The sequence below is a fragment of the Carassius carassius genome, chromosome 2 (genome assembly GCF_963082965.1).
Source record: "Carassius carassius chromosome 2, fCarCar2.1, whole genome shotgun sequence".
NCBI lineage: Eukaryota > Metazoa > Chordata > Actinopteri > Cypriniformes > Cyprinidae > Carassius > Carassius carassius.
In genome coordinates, this window is record NC_081756.1 from 37,007,247 (window position 1) to 37,029,812 (window position 22,566).

Consider the following 22,566-nt stretch of genomic DNA (forward strand, 5'->3'; position numbering starts at 1 on the left):
TGTTTATAACATCTGATAATTACATGTGACTAAAAAAGGGAACCCTGAGAGTTTTGAGTTCAGCCACAGACTACAAAATCATCACAGAAAGAAACATGTGCCACCCTCACTATCCAGAATCACTTGTAAACCACAGCAGCCTAAGCCTGTAGTTACACTGGGTTTAAAAAAAAAGTATACTGTACATATACTGTTACATCTGAGACATCTTAAATATAGAGAAAGATACAGTGCATAAATTAGGCAGTTACCCGGTTATTTTATGCTACCATTTGCAATAACTATTTATTTATTCTTTATAAGCCCTTTTTAACTTTCCTCTTATGTAGTTTTGATTATGTTCTGTACTAAATAAATAAAAATAGGACCTATGTACACTTGTCTGTTGCAAATTTACAAATTTGAAATGTTTTACAAATAAAAAATGTAATTGAGATGTTTATTTGTTTGGGTGATATTGCTGTCAACTGACAACAAAGTTTCTCTTCTGAATTAACCAAACTGCACAAGTTTTATAGTTAATCTTAATAAAATAAAATCTTTAAAAAAAAAAAAATTACATTAATTATTCTTTAATTTCCTTTGATAAAAGGAAATTTAGCATATATTTAGCATTCTGCTCTTTTACGATTGATTTTAAGTATTTTAGTTTATACAATAATACATTTATTTCAATCCCCTACAGAGAAAAAAAAATAGAAACCATCACATAATTTGTAATGGTTTTACTGGTTATAATGAAATTGTATTGGTTTTAATGGAAACTGTAATGGTGCCTATTGGCCTTTACTGTTAGTTGGTCTCCTTCTGTTGGTGGCTTTTGTTAAAACCATTAAATCATAATGTAATATGTCCCAAAAAAACACACTACATGATACAATTATTTAATGGTTTTAATGGTTAAAAGTTGATGGTTTTGGTGAGCCTATTTTGGAAAAAATACCAGGGCCGTTTTTCACTCCCAGTCCATCCCTGTATATTTACTGTATATATATATATATATCTATATATATATCTATATATATATATATATATAGGTCTATACAGAATATAAGTAAGAGTGAAAATGGAGAAATGGGGGTAAAATAAAGAGTGAGGTCTGTAATCTTCATACAACCTGTAGATAAGCTCTACTGAATGTTATTCCTCCATAATCTCATTACTATAGAGTTAGTCTGTTTGCTTGTTTGTTTGTTTATGTAAAAAATAATAATAATTTGTGAAAACTTGTCAAACAATAGTTAGGATAAAATAGAAATGCCAAATGTATTACTGGTGGAAATATATTATTACAAACATTTATTGATTATTATCTTTTTTTTCTTTTTTTTCCTTTTTTAAACATTTAATTACTATTTTACATACAGCATCTAGCAGGCATTGGTGTATTAATTTGATTAAGTAAATGTATCTATTTATGTATTTATTTATAGTATATTCCTTGTGGAAAGCCCAGTTTACCTACCATAATGCAAAACTATATGTATTGTTTGTTTGTTTGTTTAGCCTACTCTTTTAGTATGTAAAAAAATCACTTGACCAAATATACTTCCTGGTGGAAACCTTCCATAATGCTAAACTTTATCTTTTTCTTTCTTTCTTTCTTTCGATAACAATTAATGACTAGCTGATTATGTAAAAATGTTTTTTTTTAATCCTCTTTGCAGGTTGCAGAGCAGCAGACACGAAAACTTTAGTAATAGCGCCCTCTGATGGTCATCATCAGCTTGCGACGCGTCTCGTGTTCTAGAGAGTTCTAAGCATTGTGGGTACCTCACCCGGCAGCGTCCTTCTCTAGCATTCAAACATGATGGTGAGTGCTCTTTCATGCCTCTTTTACCTTCAAATCCAGTGTCATCCGACCGGTCGGCGCATTTCCTAGTGTTGGGAGATAAACATCCAGCGAGAATAAAGACATAAGAACATGTTTGCGAGATTATTTATTTTTTAAATTGGATAACACGCCTGCATATTTACATTCATGCTAGTTAGCTCGGTGGCTAACGATTAATTCTTCTGTATGAAAGTGACAGGCAGAATTTAGAGATTTGCATAACGACGCGATGTGCAAAAGTTCACATATAACTTTTTTATTACACTCAATGTTTTGGATCCGTGTGGTTGTTAAATGATGCTAAGACACTTTAGTTTAGCATTATTTCGGTAATGCAGAAAGGACGAATGAACCGGTTACAGTCTTCAGTATTGTTTGTCTCTTCAGTTACTATGATAAATCTGTGACTTTATGAAAGATTTTCCACCCTAATAAAGGCCCTTATTTTTTAGCACGTAGGGATGCACAAATACAGAGATATTTATGACATCTCTTTTGTGCATGACCGCATGTATTTTTTCAACTTCAAAAACTAAACGGTCTTTACTGTCATTTGTACGTATTGTAATGTTTCTCTCTGCGTATATATATCGAGAGAGAGAGAGGCATGGGGGTCATGTAAATGTTTAAGTAAAGATCATAGCAGTTTATTAATTAATCTACATAAATGGCCAATACACTGTCTACAAAACAACTGTCAAAAGCCTCCCATACTCATGGAAAACCTTAAAGATCAGTGCATTTAAAAATTGTGATTTGCAGGCTTGGAAAAGTCATGGAAATTAGCACAATTTAAAAATGTTGTGAACATATCTATTGTAAATAATAGGATTTTTTCTTGTTTTATCTGCATTTGAAAAATATAAAAAAAAAAAAAAAAAAAAACTTTAAATTTATTTTAAAAGAGGGTGTAGATATGATATATTATAGTGATTCCTGAACATCTCCCCTCAGCCCACTCCAGTCATCCTCCTGAAGGAGGGCACAGACTCCTCTCAGGGGATCCCACAGCTCATCAGTAACATCAATGCATGCCAGGTTGTGGCAGAGGCTGTGCGGACCACCCTCGGCCCCCGTGGCATGGACAAGCTTGTGGTAGACAACAGAGGTAAGGCTAAATTTCTGTAGAAGTGCTGTTTTATTGGGAAGGGCTGGCATATTTCTTAGTATCATTAACAAGGTGCTCTGTTTTTTGTTGTGTTGTGATTTACATTACATTATTTTGCAGGCAAAGCCACTATTTCTAATGATGGAGCCACAATTCTGAAGCTTTTGGAAGTTGTACACCCTGCGGCCAAGACTCTGGTAGACATTGCCAGATCTCAGGATGCTGAGGTAAGATTCCCGCATTCTGTCTGTATATTTCTACTGCTTCAAAAGGTAGTTAGGCAGATTGTTTTGGTTCTCTGGTTGATTGATTGACAATATGGAGTTAATTGATATTAACTAATGTTTCCTGACTTCTAAAACCTCCATATATGCCGTGCCACCTCATACCGCTCTGCTAGTCTCGTTCTTTCAAACCCACCCTTCCCTCCCTTTCTCATCTATTCAGCCAACCTTATCCCACATTATATTTCTATCAGGTTGTATAAGGGGGTCCTCATTGTCTGGCCTAATATATGCTAGAGACCCCCACCCTGAGTCTCCCTGAGCCATCAATTCAAGATGGCCTGATCAACCTGACCATCATCCCATTCCCTCGACCCCTCCATCCTCTTTCTACTCTTTCCCCAGTTTAATAGCTTGTTTATGACGTGGTCCTAGCTAGTGAAATAATGTTACAGCTATGCTAAAGACAGTATTTTGAATGTAAACATGACTTAGGCCCAATCCCAATTCTACCCCTTAGCCCTTTCCCCTACCCCTCCATTTCACGTGTTCATGTGAAGGGGTAGGGGTGCCTCGATTCTCTTTTGGTTGGAGGGGTAAGGGGAAGGGCCAGATAGCCCTTCAAACGAAAGGGTATGAATTATCTCGGCAACATGGCTGCTACAGCGAACAAAAAGACACATAAATGTAAGCTTTTTTGGCATAAATAAAGATTTTAACGTAAAGTAATTAGGGAAGGGGTATAAAATAGAATTGGGATTGGGCCTAAAGCAGCTGCATGTCTGTTTCTTTATAAGAAATGTAATTTTGAGCAAGTTGGGCTCAAATTGCATAGTCTTATAGCTAGTTAAATCCACTAGAATATATCATCTTCATTCTATGTGTTTGTTTAGGTTGGTGATGGCACCACCTCAGTGACTCTGCTTGCTGCCGAGTTTCTGAAGCAGTTAAAGCCATACGTAGAGGAGGGGCTTCACCCCCAGACCATCATCAGAGCATTCCGCACAGCCACACAGCTCGCTGTCAAAAAGATCAAAGAAATCGCTGTTACCATCAAAAAGGATGATAAGCAGTGAGTCTAGTCACTGTGTGCTATTATATGTTATAATAATGTGTTATTGTCATATAAATGCCACAGAGGTGATCATTTGTCCTCTGTTTCTGCCACAGAGAACAGAGGAGGTTGTTGGAGAAGTGTGCTGCTACGGCTCTGAACTCCAAGCTGATTGCAGGACAGAAGGGGTTCTTTTCCAAGATGGTGGTGGATGCAGTGATGATGCTGGATGATCTACTTCCTCTGAAGATGATTGGAATGAAGAAGGTGCAGGGTGGAGCTCTGGAGGTCAGGGAGCAATGTTCTAGATTCCAAAGTATTACTATATAATTTATTTCTTTAACATTTTTGTTCACATTGCACACAAATCTTTTGGACTGACTTTCTCTGTCATTTTTCAAGTATTGAAATCTTTATATTTAAAAAACAGATATATGCCGCCAGTCTGAACAAAGCCCTTTACAGTCAGGATCATTACTGTGGAATAGCTGATCAGTGTGGATCTACCCAGAGTCACTGATATGCAGAATGGGGGGAAAAGTTTTGTCTCTTGAATCGCAGCAAAATTATCAGATTTCGATTTTAAACTTACGGTCCTTTGTTTTTGTTTCTGTCTATCAGGACTCTCAGCTTGTAGCTGGTGTGGCATTCAAGAAGACCTTCTCCTATGCTGGCTTTGAAATGCAGCCCAAATGCTATGTGAACCCAAAAATCGCACTGCTCAACATTGAGCTGGAGTTGAAGGCAGAGAAGGACAATGCAGAAGTCCGTGTCAACTCGGTGGAGGTCAGTACTGCTCTTAACCGTCACAGGTTGTCTCTTTGATTAAGGCCTAATGTTAAAAGGACTGGGCCACAAGACAGTCAGGAAACTGAAGGTGTAGTTGTCATTTTAAATTGATTGTTGATTCGGCAGAAGTGAATGCCTTTTAGTATTATCTGCTTTCTGTAGCTTCTACAAGGGATTTTATTGCAGTGATACTAACTAATCCCAAAGTCTGCAAATTCATATTATATTCTCATGTCCGTAATCCATCATGACTCATATAAACAAACTTGTGTCTGCTGTTTAAAGGACTATCAGGCCATCGTCGATGCTGAATGGAACATCCTATACGATAAACTTGAGAAGATCTACAAATCCGGCGCTAAAGTGGTGCTGTCAAAGCTTCCCATCGGAGATGTGGCCACACAGTACTTTGCAGACAGAGATCTGTTCTGTGCAGGGCGTGTTGTGGAGGAAGATCTTAAGAGAACTATGATGGTATGATGCTATCCTGTGTTCATCCTGTACATCAGTACTTTGGAGGATTTAGTTCCAGTCAGTTTTTATATTGTAGTAAATGGTGGTGCACGATAAATATGTGGAAAAAGTGAAAGTGACGTGACATACAGCCAAGTATGGTGACCCATACTCAGAATTCATGCTCTGCATTTGACCCATCCAAAGTGCACACACACAGCAGTGAATACACACAAACCGTGAACACACACCCAGAGCAGTGGGCAGCCATTTATGCTGCGGCACCCGGGGAGCAGTTGGGGGTTCGGTGCCTTGCTCAAGGGTACCTATGTCGTGGTATTGCCGGCCCAAGACTCAAACCCACAACCCTAGGGTTAGGAGACAAACTCTCTAACCACTAGGCCACGACTTCCATCACGTGTGTGATTTCACAAAGAGCAGCATTTACTACAAATCCACAGCTTGTCAGTTAACAACGGTAGTAAAGTCCAGTTTTCTTTTAGCGTTGGAAGCTGGCATGAGTAATTTAATGGCAGATATCTCTTCCCTTATGCATATGTAATAATGTTTTGGTTGTGGTAATGTGTTGTTGACCATATAGCAGTTAAAGCAGTTGTAGATGTCTCTTCCAGGCCTGTGGTGGCTCTATTCAGACCAGTGTCGGTTCCCTGACTGATGATGTGCTTGGACAGTGTGAGCTCTTTGAAGAAGTGCAGGTTGGAGGAGAGAGGTATGTTTTTTTTATTATTATTATTATTATGTTAATACAGAATGTAATTATGTCCATGAAACTGTAGATTTTAATAAGTGATTTCATGTAAACATTTTCAATACATGCTAAGTAACTATGTGTGTGTTGCATTACAGATACAACTTCTTCAAAGGCTGCCCGAAGGCCAAGACCTGCACCATCATTCTGAGGGGTGGTGCGGAGCAGTTCATGGAGGAAACAGACCGCTCACTGCACGATGCAATCATGATTGTACGCAGAGCAATCAAGGTGGGGAAAGCTTCATCTCTTGCTACAAATGATTGCAATTTATTTTATCCTTGATTTCCTTTAGTCAGTATTTCTTGTGGGTAAAGACTGAAAACTTGTACAGGGAGCCGAATGACATGGAAAGTAGTACTGTAGGCCTGATTTCTGAATCTTTTAAGAAACGTCAGCAGGGGGAGACGCATTTCTTAAGCTTGTTTTACAAAAATAATTGTTACCAAACATACTCGTATTTCCCCATGACAGAATGACTCTATAGTTGCTGGAGGTGGTGCTATAGAGATGGAGTTGTCGAAGTACCTGAGGGATTACTCTAGAACAATTCCAGGGAAGCAGCAGCTGCTGATCGGAGCCTATGCCAAAGCCCTGGAGATTATTCCCAGACAGCTGTGTGACAACGCAGGCTTTGATGCTACCAATATCCTAAACAAACTGAGGGCCAAGCATGCACAGGTACAGACACAATTCATGGCTGTTTCTATTTTTTTCATTAAATCATCTAAATTAAAATGTCAGTTTTCTAAATAATATAATTAATATCCATTTTCCTTAGGGTGGTATATGGTATGGAGTGGATGTGAGTAATGAAGATATATCAGATAACTTCCAGGGATGTGTATGGGAGCCCTCTGTTGTGCGTATCAATGCCCTGACCGCTGCTTCTGAAGCTGCATGTCTCATCCTCTCAGTGGATGAGACCATCAAGAACCCTCGCTCTACTGCTGACGGCCCAGTGGCACCTGCTGGCAGAGGAAGAGGTCGTGGTAGACCCCAACACACCCACTAATCTACACCCATCCCCACTAGTGTCTTGGGCAGATCTTCTGGACAAATGCTGGCCACTTATTGGTCCTTGACTTGTTTTTGTGACCCATTTTGTTACTCTCTGGTCCCACTAAATCGAAGCATTTCTTTGTGTTGACAAAAGGCTGAAGCAGAATAAAATTTCATCTTTGCTAATTGTTCCGGATTGATGGAGATTTAATCATCTGTTGGATAGTTGATGTCAGTGTTGTTTTGTGAAATTCTGAGAACACAAACCATACAGACACTCAAAGAGTGATCAGTTTGTAGATCTGGATAAGCACTGATATGCAGGCACTGAGATACGTTCCTGTATTGGTCACTCGGTGGAACTATTTATTGGACCATTAAAATCTGTACTTTTGCTTCTCAACATTTGTGTGATTTTTTTAAAATTATTTTTTGTGATTTAACCTTTTAGTCATGAGTCGTAAGATACTGTATATATATTAGACATTAGAATTTAAATGTTTTACATCATAACATTTAAAGAATAATATATTTTATTTTGATGCATTGTGATTCAGTATTCAAACAGTTTCATAGAATGTATAAAACTAAAATTTGACTTTCAGGATTATAGGCCAACAGTGTGATGTGATTTAACCCCTAGCTTGATTCCCCTATGTCAGACTGATGTCCAGCATATTTAATCGTAATATTACCAACATCCTTGAAGCAGGTTTCTAATAAAATTAACAACTGTTCTCTAGCTCCAAGTAAGATAAAAAAAGGACAACAATAATGCTTATACAAGACAGACAAAAGACTAATAGTTCAAAAGATAAATGTTATAATAACTGAGTTTAGATCAGGTATAATTTAAAGTCTTGAGAGGTAGTGTTTCATAAGCTTTAGCCATTTTAATTGTGCCTACATAACATGAAAAAACAATGCCTCAAAGTCTTTGAGGAGCAAATAAGTAAAACTACAAAACCAGGCCAAAAAAAAAAAGTTTACAAATTGCATTTCGTAATGTTACTACCTGTTTTGTACCTATGTTGGAAATCAGAAAATTTTAACTTTATTTCTCTGTTAACAGTCCTCTTAATGTCATTCTGATTGATCCCTTCCTCTTTCTACCTCCAACCATAATTTAAAACTAACATTTTTCAAATGATTCATGTATAGATTCATGTTTACAAAAATAAAACTTAAGTGGCTTTAATTGATAAAGCAATTTAAATTCAATTTAAAGTGTCTGCAAACTTAAAAGGAATATAATGTCTACTCACTGCAAATGAGGATCACCACAATGAGTAACTGAACTGAAACTGAAGTTCCAATGTTAATAAACTAATAGGAAACGCATTTACAGACCTTATGACTAAAATGTAAGATTATTTGATAATGTCATTAACATCCAAAGATCGAGTACATTTTTTGCCTCGTTTCTTATCATTTAGAATCTTTCTTATCCAAAGCTTACAGTACACTTAGTATAGGAGACACTACTCAGAGCTGGAGCTTTGCACAATAAAAGGGAATCCGAGTAATGCTCCAGTTTATCGTTCAGCCTTGCATTTTTTATATCAGCAATCCTTGGATAACCAGATCTTCAACCTCAAAGCTATTATTTAAGCCAATAATTAATGAGATTAACTCCTGTTAAATGTCCATCACATTCACATTCCAGTTCTCTCCAGAAACAGCATAATAGGATCAGTTGGACAGGAAGTCAATTGATGCCCGCACCAGTTTGTCCGGTTGGCACATCAACAGCTGTGACTTTAATCTCAGTGTCTCCAAACTGCATTGTTGTGCGAATCTCCCTGCATTCAAATGCTGATCCTTTATCGTTATCGCCAGTGCTTGCTGCCACTGCCCCTGTCTCAAGCAGGTCTAGTGTGATGATACCACACTTCCTCACCCCTGGGTCAGTAATGTAGGTTATGTCTAAAGTGTCGCTGCAATAGATGTTGATGATGATCTTCCTTTGTCCCATTCTTGCTGGAGTGTAGCTCCGTCTCACCAACTCTCCCAAAGCCACCGATTGATCAACGCTTACAAAGCGGTCCAGGATATCAGTGCACCATTCTCTGCCATCTTTGATTAGAAGCTTATTATGAGGGTGTCGGCCTTCCACAAAGCGGTTCAAAAACCCAACACCGTAAGTTTATGGGCAACGGCGTACATGAACAACAGTGGGGTCTAGACCAAACAGGACTGCACCCTTCAGGATGGTTAGACCTACGTCGTGTGGAATTATGATACGGCAGTTCCGTTTTAGTGCATTTTGTGCTGCACAATGAAGCATGGGTGACTCTGCAAATCCGCCAACCAATAAGAGAAAACGCACATCCTTTACTTCCTCCTTCCGCATCAGGTTCTCTATTAGAGTGAGAGGGATCGATAAGACTTTAGATAATTTTTCACCAATCCAAGGTTAAATGTTTGTTTGAGAGACAATGTGTCTTACCAACATGCTTTATGATGTTCTTGATGGTTGGCTGGAAAAGCTGATTCATGGCTTCCGCAGACAGCCTCAGCATCCCTTGAGATGACCACTTTATAAAATTCATACTGACAAAAACATTATACATTATTAGAGACATACTCACACTTTCAAATAGATAGTTTAGCAAATAAAGCCCTCAGTGATTCAGATGTACTTGCTCTTGCGCAGAGCAGTCTCCACACTCTGCCCCCGGTGTCGCTTGTAGAAGTCGATGAAGGAAAAGGGCAGGGAGATGTTTAATGAGTTGGCCTGGCCAGGAGCTGCTGTGTGCTTTCGGGCTTCAAATGCAATGGTAAGGTCTACCCAAGCAGCTGGACTTTAGCCTTGAAACTCTCAATGAAGTCAGCCCCAAAAACTGACACAACATGGCCTCTAAGGCAAGATCCACACCAACTGCTCCATAAGGACCCCCTGAAATTGAAGCATGTATATGTATGGGCAACTGTTTACTTCAGCCATGCATCATTTCACTTCAGTCCTGAAGATTTGTGAAGTGAAAGTCTTTCTTATTGGCAGGGAGATAGTTGTATTGTATGTGCATGAAGGAGTTAGATTTGGTTCTCAACTGACCTGAGGCTTTGTAAAGCTCCTTCAGAGTGCCCTGTGGCTGCTCAATTTGATGCACCGTCAGATCCACTGTCCCGCCACCACAGTCTGCCACAATGTACCGGTCACCTTTGAGAATACACACAGTTAACCATAGCAAGTCATCTGTTTCCTGTTTAGTAACTGTTACCAGATTTTTGAAACAACAAGACTTGTTTAAATAACAACCTTGTTCTTCTCTCTCTCTGACCTGCTGCAGTCAGGAAGATCTTCTCCCAAACAGCCTTCAGACATTTATGATACAGTCTGAGATAATGCATATGAGAAAGCAAAGGAGATATGTATTTTCAGTATTGTGAGTTTGTCTGCTATAAACTCTCCCTCTCAATCCCTCTTTCTCTCCAGGAAACATCTGTAGCTAAAGATCTGATTATTTTGACCCTGCACCTTGTCATTGTGCCAGTCATGCAGGGAACACTGCACACACAGCCATGCGCTCAGACTGTGCAGCCAGTAATGACATACCAATTATTGTTACCAATGATACCAATGATAATGAGAGTCTCTTACACATATGAAGAGCAATTAGAGTCATATAAACAATATAATATGCACATAAGGGACAAGAAAGTGTGATGAGGGAAATCTTATTTCAAGATTCAAACGTGTAATATAAACAATACTCTGGAAATTAATTTTGAAAGTGTTTTTTTTTTCAGTTTTGCATGCCTGTTTGAAATCTTGACAATATCACAAATAAAAAAAATATTCATGTCTCTTTATTAAAGCATCTTCATGTATAATTTGTCACAGTATAGATACTCTATGTGGACTACAGGCATCAAGATGTCTGTTTTAAAAACACTATATCTGATAACAACATTATTATCCATAGATTTTAGCTGAATATGTATAGAAGTCTATTGTATGAAAGCTAGATGAGTGTTTGTCTCCATCTCTTACCTGTCTGCATCTCAGACCACAATTCTCCAGTACCAGTACCAGTCTGCCCCAGTACTCTCCACCAGAAAAGTTTGGCTATGACTGGCTCTGCAGAACTGCTCGCGGGCTGAAAGACAGATTGGCCTCCTTTATTCTGTGAATCACTCACACATGGGCAACTTTAATTAAAACCTTATCACATTAGAGAAGGGGAGAGATTGCAGTTCACTGGTTTAATAATAAAGCAGCCCGCTAAACACCCTGATTTAATGAACCTAAAGCCTTTGTTTATAAAACATGATGTTGATATGCGAGTAGAATATAGTGAGTAATGACCTGCTAAACTAAGAATAATCACTTACTTTTGGGGTTACTAAGGCTATATACTGGATGGAATATTTCCTGAGGAACTCTTTTTATGGACTGCATTACTTCAAACATTTCCTTTCAGGTTCAGTCTGTGAACACTGGAGGACATTCTGCCTTACATTCTCACAAATTGCAACAAACACACAGAGAATAGAAAACTTAACCACACATTTGGGACAACCTGGAACCCATTACAACGAAAAGAAAAGAAAAGAAAAGAAAAGAAAAGAAAAGAAAAGAAAAGTGACTCAAAATACCTTGGGAGATAAAGGTGCCGAAGCTGGAGCTATGTTTGTGTCCCTTGATTTCCTGTGCCAGTAAATGTTTTCCAGTTATAAAACATAATTTGAAGACTAAATTTTGAAACATACACAGTGGCAGACTGGCCATCTGTGTGATCTGGAGAATCAAAGAATGGCTGGTACTCCAGGATGGCCGGTAGGCCGGCCCACCACCCGCCACGCAGCAGTCATCACCTGTTTTTTCCCCCACTAACCAGCTGCATTGGCCGTGGCCGCCAAGTAAGGAGAAGAAGAAGTGGAAGAGTAGGAAGAAACCATAGACAGTAAAAGAAATGGACACAAATTTCTCTGAGCAGCAGGCCACTGTATACGTTCACTTAAAAAATATAACGCTTTAAACAAAATACATTGCATCAAAGCAACTGAACAACATTCAATAGGAAAACAGTGTGTCAATAATGCAAAATGACAGTTAAAGGCAGTTCATCATTGAATTCAGTGATGTCATCTCTGTTCAGTTTAAATGGTGTCTGTGCATTTATTTGCAATCAAGTCAACGATATCGCTGTAGATGAAGTGACCCCAACTAAGCAAGCCAGAGGCGACAGCGGCAAGGAACCGAAACTCCATCGGTGACAGAATGGAGAAAAAAACCTTGGGAGAAACTAGGCTCAGTTGGGGGGCCAGTTCTCCTCTGACCAGACGAAACCAGCAGTTCAATTCCAGGCTGCAGTAAAGTCAGATTGTGCAGAAGAATCATCTGTTTCCGGTGGTCATCTGAGGCCCCGTCCACACGGAGACGGAGCTTACCCCAATCCGATCTTTTTTTTCCCTCGTCTCAAGAAATATCCGCGTCCACACGAAACCACAAAACGATGTAGGATACATGCCAGACCAGCATGTAGCGCTGTAATTCTGCCACAGAGATACACATAAAACGGAGAAGAAGACATGGACTATGCTCATAAACCTTGCGCGTGGTACACAAACGAACATGGAACGATACATTTATTAATCTGTGTCATTATAAGTTAATAAAAAGACAATCGTTCAGTGTTTGTTCATGTTTTTGTTGCTGTTACGTGACGTAGAGGTGTCTGACTAGGGGTGAGATGTGGGCTGATGACGCCATAATTTCAGAAAATATACGGATTCGCCGTCCACACGAAAACGCAAAGACGGCGTTTTCAAATTTATCCACTCTGGGACCCGGTTTCGGTTTCACTCTTCCAAAACGCCGGATCCGTGTGGACGAAACGCCTATCCGATAAAAAATGTGAGCGTATTCACAGAAACGCATCTCCGTGTGGACGGGGCCTGAGACAAGGTCTTTACAGGGGATCTGTATCTGGGGCTCTAGTTGTCCTGGTCTCTGCTGTCTTTCAGGGATGTAGAGGTCCTTTCTAGGTGCCGATCCACCATCTGGTCTGGATACGTACTGGATCCGGGTGACTGCAGTGAGCCTCTGATCTGGATACAGACTGGATCTGGTGACCTCGGAATAAGAGAGAAACAGACTAATATTAGCGTAGATGCCATTCTTCTAATGATGTAGCAAGTACATCGGGTGTTATGGGAAGTGTACCCGGTTCCGGTTTACCTAATTAATGCAGCCTAAAAATCCTTTAATGGATTTGGATATTAAAAGCATATTAGTATGTTATGTGTAAGACAGGTTAAAGAGATGGGTATTTAATCTAGATTTAAACTGCAAGAGTGTGTCTGCCTCCCAGGGGCGGACTGGCCATCTGGAGCACCGGGACTTTTCCCGGTGGGCCGCTGGCCAATGTGGGCTGGCCCACCCGGTACACAAATATATATATATATATATATATATATGTTTTTTAAATGACAGAAATCATAATATTACATCTCTTTTCTACGCAAATGGATGAGTGAGTGCGATCGTGCGACAAGGAGTGTGTTTTGTTTGCATGTAAGTGTTTTGCCCTCCCTCTCTGTTTAGTTTGGTCTACTCCATTGTGTATCTTGAAACATGCCCCCTTTCACATCATCTAATTTACAGTGAGAGAGACAGATTTATCCGGTACAGCAAATTTCTCTGAGCAGCAGGCCACTGTATACGTTCACTTAAAACATAACCGACTGTGTTTACGAGAATACTTGCAGAGACAATTATTTTGAGATAATTTTGTGTGTATATGTTCATTCAGAAATTACGATACGCAAAAGATGAATTAATTCTGTGTATGCCAATGTCTGAAATGCATCTCTTAGCGAGTGCTTTGAACGAGTGCGCGCAAGCTCCGAATGCGCGCGAATGGTTTAAAACGCTTGAATCGTCAAGATTTAGAAATGATCAACTATGATCCGTTTCACCCCTTCAAGCGAGTGAACAATGTGAATCAATTTAGGAATTTTACATGAAGATAGCCCATTGGGCAGGGGGTGATGTATTTTGGAGCCTGACTGGAAAACACAATAACCCTGATACATCAGGCTAGCGATTTTAGGAGCCCTGCACCCCAGCACATTTGTTCAACAAAATAAATGATTATTTGAAAAGATTGACTAAAAAGAATCATCTGTTCATGAACTTGCATTACCGAGCCAAAGATTATTGAACATCTTGAATGAATAAAGACTTCAAGTTCATCTGTAAAGCACATAAAGCTATCGTTTGAGTTTATAATCTTTTATTTCATACATGATTCGTATGGATCTGTTAACTGAATGCAAAGTGTGAGTTCTAGGAGAATGTTTGTGTCGTGATGAGATGTACAGCTGCTGGATGCAGGTTTTTTTTTGTTTGTTTCAACGGAGGATCAGTTGCCCTATTGGTTAAAAAAACACCAAACTGTTTACTTAAATATTAAATTAATTCACAAGTTCACACTTACATACAATTGAGGGGGTAAAGTTTAATGCATATTTGGCGTGCTGTTCGGAGGGAGGGCTCCGAGCTCGGAGTTCGGCCCGAACCCAGAGTACTCCCCCCTATGTAAGTGGTTTAGGACTAGAAGTGTGGAGAAGGTTGGTGGGGGGATGCTGCGAGACTGTCAAATGAATTGCGGTGAGACTGCTGTATATATACCTCTTACCATTGATTGCTGAGTGCTCTCCACCTGTATTAATTATCTGCAGGTGCTCTTCCCGAACTTGTTAATAAAACCTCATTTCACGAGTTCACACTTACATACAATTGAGGGGGTAAAGTTTAATGCGTATTTGGCGTGCTGTCCGGAGGGAGGGATCCGAGCTCGGAGTTCGGCCCGAACCCAGAGTACTCCCCCCAAAAGCTAAAGAGCAGAGGACAGCCGCCGAACTAAAGACCCCCCCAAATGAGTGCCGCGTTTGGTGGGCTGGCATCTTGAGAAAGGGTCTGAATGTTTGGCCAGTGGGCCCGTGATGGCGGCAACGGGGAGCAATTGTAATTTGGAGTGACCGATCAGGCGAGTTTGTGCCTTTCTCCGCTGTGAGACCAATGCTCGCTGGACAGAAAGAGAAAACAGGAAAGAGGAAAATGAGAGCTTGACCGGGAGATTTTCTCACACTGCGTCCGCTGTGAGACCCAATGCTCCCTGGACGGAAGAGAAAAGGTAAGTGCTCTACCGGGAAAGTTCTCACTGCGTCCGCTGTGGGACCAAATGCTCGCTGGACAAAAAAGAGAAAACAGGAAAGAGGAAATGAGAGCTTGACCGGGAGATTTTCTCACACTGCGTCCGTTTTGAGACCCAATGCTCGCTGGACGAAAGAGAAAACGTAAGTGCTCTACCGGGAAAGTTCTCGCTGCGACCGCTGTGAGACCAAATGCTCGCTGGACAGAAAGAGAAAACAGAAAAGAGGAAAATGAGAGCTTGACCGGGAGATTTTCTCACACTGCGTCCGCTGTGAGACCCAATGCTCGCTGGACAAAAGAGAAAACGTAAGTGCTCTACCGGGAAAGTTCTCGCTGCGTCCGCTGTGAGACCCAATGCTCACTGGACGAAAGATTTTTTTTCTTTTTCTTCTCCCCCTTCTCATTCAATAAGGGTTTGGTGAGCTTTTTTAATGTGGAATCGGTTGGTCCTTATATAGCTATGGAAAGCATCTGAGGACCATCTCCCAAGGGCTTGGATCTGCTGTTGGGAGAGGCCTTTTTGGGCTGCTGAAGTTGCTGCCCCAATACGGAATGAGTGACTTAAAAATTCTTTACTGGAATGCCTGACTGTTGGAGAACGGCTTTGAGGTGTTTCTGGAACCAAAAACATGTCACAGGTTTTTTGGATTCGTCTATGAATAGGGGTTCCAGAGGAGATTTGGCCTGAGAGCTTCTCCATTGCGAATATGCCAGAATTGACTGGTATGGTTGGATTGGCGATGAGAGATTAAAAATGTATATGAAATGACCTTTTTTGGTTTGGTCGGTCTTACTTTGTTTAATCAAATTCACCATCTATTACTGATAAGTCTGAGATGGTGGGGTGGATTTTTGCATCGAATTTGGAAGTGATGGCGAGTTCCAAGCATCTGAGAAAGCCAAAAAAGGCTAGGATAAACATGGCGTCGAGTGTGCGAGCGGTACTGATGGGCTGGTAGCCTGTGCGAGGGCGCAAATACATTTGGTGAGAATGTCTAGCGTTATGGGTTGTCTAGCGTCGGGATGGGTGGGCTGGGATCTTTGAATCCCTTTGATCAGGAGGGAGGTTTGTGAGTTGTTTATCTCAGGGGAAGGAGCACTGTACATCAATTTATGGAAAAACTGGATGCCACTCAAGTAACCTTTGATGGACCCGACTTGAAGGCCCTTAATGCTATTAAGGTAGGAAATAAAAGAGGTGACTGAAAGAAGAGAAAAATCAGGGAAAGGCATGTTATAAGAGACATGGAATGTTTTAAAACATCTCCAAGCAGTCACATAGGATTGGAGGGTTCTGGGAGAAACTGCTTGGAGGATAGTGTCAAGCGATGCGTCAAGCAGGGGTTTTAACGGGTGGGTTACAGGAATTTTAGTTTTGAATAGCGAGGTACTGGAGTTGGGAATTGATCCGCCTCTGGAGCCAGCGTCCTGAATTTCTGATACAGAAAACGAGACAGGGAGTCAGAGATTTGGTTTTCTGACCCAGGGATGTGTTTAGCAATTATGATGAATTGGTCGCAAGCTGAATTCCAGGTGAGACGCCTTAACAGTGGCATCAGAGCAGGTGAATCGGAACGGCCTTTGTTATTGCAATGCACTGTTGCGTCGTTGTTGCAATGCACTGAAATGCTACTAGCGGCCCATTCTTTCCCCCACAGAAAAGCTGCTACTACGAGAGGGTAGAGCTGAAAATGAGCTGAGGATTGAGATATGTCCTGGAGCTGCGGTGGCCACGGAGCCGCGAACCAACGACCTTGAAAAAATCCCCCGATACCGATTCAGGGGGCGGCGTCTGTGTACAGTTGGAAATCGGTTGGGGACGAAACCAAGTTGTTATAGAAAAAGGATAGGCCGTTCCACTGGTTTAGAAATGTTAGCCATAGCCTGAGTTCGTCGCGACATGCTTGAGTTATGGAAATGAGTTCCTCTAGTAAGTGAACGGAGGACGCGAGTGAGAGGAGATGTGATATGAAGGGAATGATGTGCATTGCGAAGTTTAAATGTCCGAGCAGGGATAGGAGTTCGCGTTTTGAACAATTTAGTTTTTCAAGGAAAGCAGAAGAGACGAGAATAATTCGGTCAATTTTCTCTTTGGGCAGGGATGCTTGGAATTTGTCTGAATCCAAATTAATTCCTAGGAACTCAATGGATGTAGCCGGGCCCATGGTTTTTTCCTCTGCGATAGGAATTCCTAGCTCGGAAAAAACTTTTTGGACTGTGAGGATGTGCGCGGCTGGGATGGCATTGGGAGGCGAGATTATAAAAAAATCGTCTAGCAAGTGAATGAGGTGTTGAATGGCGTAGTTGTTCGCCAAAATCCAGCAGACGGCTTCTGATAGCATGTCGAAAATTTTAGGGCTGCTTTTGCATCCGAAAGTTAAACGCACTGCAAAATAATATTTTCCGAGCCAGCGAACTCCAATTAGATGCCATGAATCTGGATGGATGGGCATTATTTTGAAAGCAGATGTAATTTCAATTTTTGCAAGCCAAGCGCCCCGACCTACGAGTTTGATTATGTCGATAGCCTGATCTATGTCGTGGTATTTAAACGAAAATTCATCGAGAGGGATCAAGCTGTTTATGCTTGGGAACGGGGAATTGTGCGGGGCTGACAGATCGATTATTAGGCGTTTTTTACCCGAGAATTTTCTTGGAGCCACTACAATGGGGCTAATACGAAACAGATCAAATGGAGGATTGTCAAAAGGCCGATCATGAAGTCTGACTCAACTTCTTTTTTGATCAGTTTGTTTACGACTTCAGGTTCTATGAGGGCAGATTGAAGATTATTTTGTGTGATGTTTTGGGAGAGTGGGCACTCCCGGGTTTAAAGCCGTTTTTTAGGCCTGACAGCAGATAATGAGTAAATCCAGCTTCCGGATGATGAGCTAGTTCGAAGTGCATGCGCGAAATATTTACAGGAGTCGCCAAATAATTTTTAGATTTTTTTTTTCACAGATTTATAAACTGGACATACGATGCGGGCATGAGCGCCGCCACAGAAACTACAGATGTGCATAAACCGGCAGTGCGCTCTGTTACATTTACCGTTGTTAAAATTATTACAGGGCTGTCGGCTTTCGTCGAAAGGAGAGTCCTGGTTTGCGTGGGTGGTCGCTGCCCGAGGCACATAGCTGGTGGATTTAGCGGTGTTTGTTCCCGCGTAGGGAAGAGAGGAAGGGTTAACCTGCGGGCACGATGCAGATGAGTGCGTCACTGACCTGCAAACTGCGCAAGTAATGTTTTTGCAACCTAAAAACACTCTGCTGTGGAGATCTGAGTCAAGTGCACCCCAGTATGTGCGCTGATTCCACTGTGCGACTCGCACTGCACTTTTTGCTGAAAAAAGTTTATGGTACATGTAGAAGTGCCCACCCCCATAGGACAGCGCGAGCTCGGCTATGATTGCTTGATAATCGTTCACTTCGCGCCGCCTGTGGGGGAAAGCTGAACAGATGATTTCAGTGAAACGGGAAAAAGCAATTGCAAATTCAGAAAATGAAAGAACACGAGATAAGTGAGTGTTTGTGTTTTTCAGGGTAACTGAGAAATCACCGCAATCTATTCGGCGGTCTGGTTCCGCTGCGGGGAGTAGAGGGAGAAGAGAGGAAAGGTCTACATCCGCACCTGATAGGATCTGTGCGCGGATACTTTGGGATACTGGTGGTGGTTCCATGGCGACTGCGTTGGACGGAACAGGCATCGGAGTTGCTGTGAAGAGAGAATATGGTGATTTATTTTGTATGAGAGAGCTGGGAAGGGTATAATCCGGGGCTGCGAGTGTTGGTGGCGGCCTCACGCTTAGATGACCCACTGTGGCTTGAAAAGGAAAGTTAGTTGGAGGGTATGACGAAAAGGAAGGATTATAGGATGAAGTGTGGGATTGAGCTGCAAGCGGAGGCGGGCCTGCGCTTGTTTGAGCTACTGGAGCCGCAGGCCACTGGAAGTGGGCAGGGTTATAACCTGGTGGATAGAATTGTTGATATTCTTGGGCCTGTGCTGCTAGCAGCGATGGCCTTGCGCTAGTGTCTCCAACAGGGGCTGTAGGCCACTGAAAAGAAAAAGGGTTATGAACAGCAGGAGTATAAAACTGAGTGGTTGTGGGGAGGCCGCTGGGCCCGGCTGCATGCGGCACTGCGGCAACAGAAACCGTGGTGGAGGGCTGGTTCTCATCGAGAGGTGGGTGTGGACCTGCCATGGCGGAATCTGGGGTTCCCAGGCTCGCTGAAGGCCTGTTGCTGTGGCTCGATGGGCGAAGCGAGCCGGATCCTGTGCGGGAACTCGACGGTGGTAGCTGGGCAGGCGAATTTTGGGCCCTGCGGGCTTTGCTCTGCCTGTGGGTCATTTTGGGAGTTGACTGTAGGGAAACATACAGATCATACAGCTCCGCTTTGTTCATTTTTCGCAAAGCCTGTATGTCTGAGTTGCCCAGCACTTCCCTCAATCCAGCTACGGTCCATTTCCCGATAGGTGGGATCGTCGGGACGGCCGAGCGGTAGGAGGAGGCCGGGGAAGAAGGTGGAAGCCTTGCCGGGGGCGGTGAAGACTGGCCTCTGCGTCTTGGTGAGCGTAGGGCTGTTCGGGCCGGTGTGCGGCCGCGTGAAGAAGCCTGGGGCTCAGGTGCGACGTCCGTCATTGGAGGGATGGTCGTGGGACCGGCGGAATGCGAAGGTGCATCCTTGGTGATGTTTACGTCCTCATCGGATGAAGAGCTTAATTTAGACATGGTAGCAGAGCTGAGACCAAAAAGCTACTAACTGCTGCGAGACTGTCAAATGAATTGCGGTGAGACTGCTGTATATATACCTCTTACCATTGATTGCTGAGTGCTCTCCACCTGTGTTAATTATCTGCACGTGCTCCTCCCGAACTTGTTAATAAAACCTCATTAAATGACATCAAAACAGAGGCAGATGCGTTATGATGTCATGGGCTGCTGTGGGCCAGAAAGTCCAGGGCCACTTTTTGGTCCCAGTCTGCCCCTGCTGCCTACCGAACAATGTCAGGTAGGTTATTCCAGAGTTTAGGCACCAAATAGGAAAAGGATCTGCTGCCCACAGCTGATTTTGATATTTTAGGTATTATCAAATTGCTTGAGTTTTGAGTTTTGAAGGACAGTGTCAGTCATTCAAAGAGTTAGACCTCAGGGGATAACCTTATAGAAAAAGTCATCTTTTGCTCTTTTTCTATTTTAACCCAAACCACATGCTCTTATACTCACTAAGACCCACTTGGTTCTGAATCAGTCTGGCCCTGATCTAGCCATCCTCCATACGTAAACTCACACATACCCACAGAAAACAAAAACAGTACTCTATTTTCAAGGGATGAAAAATTCCACCATGTTTTGAGCATGGTTCCCATTTAATGTTTATAGAGAAACATTATACACTAAAAGCAAGAGATCTGGACTTCTTTTTGTAGAATGATAATTAGTTCAGAAATAGAATTTTTTTTTTTACTTTGCCTAAAACTGGAATCGAAACACATCTAAACCATTGATTACTGGTCGTTGACTAAGGTCAATGACCTGGTGTAGACAGAGCTTCCTGCAGTAAAGAGATGCAGCCTCTGGTTCGAGAGCAATGAAGAGCTGCTCAGGAGATATAATCAGGAAACATGGTGTTAGCTTTCACTGTTATGCTGATGATACTCAGCTCTATATTTCTTCGCGGCCCGCTGAAACACACCAGTTTGAAAAACTAATGGAATGCATAGTCGATATAAAAAACTGGATGACGAGTAATTTCTTACTGCTAAATTCTGAAAAAAAACAGAGGTGTTAATTATAGGACCTAAAAACTCTGCTTGTAATAACCTAGAACACTGTCTAAGACTTGATGGTTGCTCTGTCAATTCTTCGTCATCAGTTAGGAACCTAGGTGTTCTATTTGATCGCAATCTTTCCTTAGAAAGCCATGTTTCTAGCTGTAAATGTTTCTATTTGTAAAACCGCATTTTTCCATCTCAAAAATATATCTAAATTACTGCCTATGCTCTCAATGTCAAATGCAGAAATGTTAATCCATGCATTTATGACCTCAAGGTTAGATTATTGTAATGCTTTATTGGGTGGTTGTTCTGCACGCTTAGTAAACACGGCAATTTAGTCTAGTAGCCAACTAGGTGAACCCGGAAATGTTGAGTACACCAAAGTTTTATTGCAGAAATGTGAAGTATGGGTCCCCAGCATACAGAAACTACCGGATGCTAATTTGCATATGTTGAGCAATTTGCATAATTAGCATAATTAGCATTATTAGCTTAATCGTCCATTTTGACCACATATTTTGCACTGAATGGCCAATTTCTACAATATGTGAGTGGTTTTAGAGAATGCCGATTTCATTTCTGGCATTTTCAGATTTCAAAGAGCTAATTTTAGTACATATTTTGATTTATTTAGGCAAATTTTGATTACTTTCAGTCATAATTTTAGGTTATTTTTATGGTAAACAAAATAATCTAACATTTCAGAATCATGAGTGCTCTTGTGAATGTTGATGCATTGTTTTCAGGGTGTAGAGAAGCTGAATCCCCTCCTGACACTTTTGAAGATTCAAAATTGCTTTTTGGATAAACAATGAACCAAACATGTAAATATTCAGTATATACATACCATACAAGACAGGCCCCGCAAGTCGCTAGGGCCATGCCAGAATGGCAGAAGAGATGTCCAGGTTGGTCCGCAAGTCGCAAGATCCAATGAGGACCCCATTAAAACTCCGCCAAATGCAAGAGTTAAAACTGAGTCTGGGCAACCCGGGTCAGCCCGCAAGGCTAACCAAGAGGGCCTCACCTCCGCACCACACAAAGCACACACAGGCTACCACCTTCAGGCAAACTGCTATGCCTCACAATTAATTAACAAAAGGCAGCCTCATCATCTTTACTATCCTCTTCTGTTCTGTCATCATCTTCTCCAGACCCTTCATCCCTCTCTTTGTGTTCTTGGTGTTGTGTAAGTATGTTGCAGCATATAGCATCATTGCCTTTGCAGGAACAATAACTGGTACAGGCCAGACCTGCAGCTGCAGAGCTGCACTTTGCTGATGTGCAAGGTTTCAACCCGGCTTTGCAACCACAGCTGACAACATCTAACAAAGCAGGAGGAGCAACTGGACTTGAATCCTGGGTGGGCATAATCAGTTTCTCTCCTTCCT

At 41.6% G+C, this 22,566-nt stretch overlaps 2 protein-coding genes and 1 pseudogene across 3 annotated transcripts; 1 reads left to right on the forward strand and 2 right to left on the reverse strand.

Annotated features, from left to right (window-relative positions):
• Window positions 1-1,677: 1,677 nt before the first annotated feature.
• LOC132109460 (T-complex protein 1 subunit eta-like) lies at window positions 1,678-7,636 on the forward strand. The gene is made up of 11 exons (XM_059515545.1): window positions 1,678-1,813; window positions 2,789-2,942; window positions 3,063-3,169; window positions 4,060-4,238; window positions 4,337-4,508; window positions 4,842-5,006; window positions 5,295-5,483; window positions 6,095-6,192; window positions 6,330-6,462; window positions 6,706-6,912; window positions 7,013-7,636. The coding sequence occupies exons 1-11, from the start codon at window positions 1,808-1,810 to the stop codon at window positions 7,244-7,246; spliced, it is 1,644 nt and encodes a 547-aa protein (XP_059371528.1). The 5' UTR covers window positions 1,678-1,807; the 3' UTR covers window positions 7,247-7,636.
• Window positions 7,637-8,925: 1,289 nt separating this feature from the next.
• LOC132109476 (heat shock 70 kDa protein 12B-like) overlaps window positions 8,926-22,566 on the reverse strand; it is a 45,859-nt pseudogene continuing 32,218 nt past the window's right edge.
• On the reverse strand, window positions 15,798-20,270 carry LOC132109467 (uncharacterized). Of its 2 annotated transcripts, none has more exons than XM_059515559.1 (2): window positions 19,031-20,270; window positions 15,798-16,836 (listed from the first exon to the last, which is right to left on the reverse strand). In XM_059515559.1, the coding sequence occupies exons 1-2, from the start codon at window positions 20,127-20,129 to the stop codon at window positions 16,310-16,312; spliced, it is 1,626 nt and encodes a 541-aa protein (XP_059371542.1). In that variant the 5' UTR covers window positions 20,130-20,270; the 3' UTR covers window positions 15,798-16,309. The 2 variants fall into 2 exon arrangements, with proteins under 2 accessions (XP_059371542.1, XP_059371551.1); XM_059515568.1 differs by lacking the exon at window positions 15,798-16,836 and adding an exon at window positions 18,281-18,850.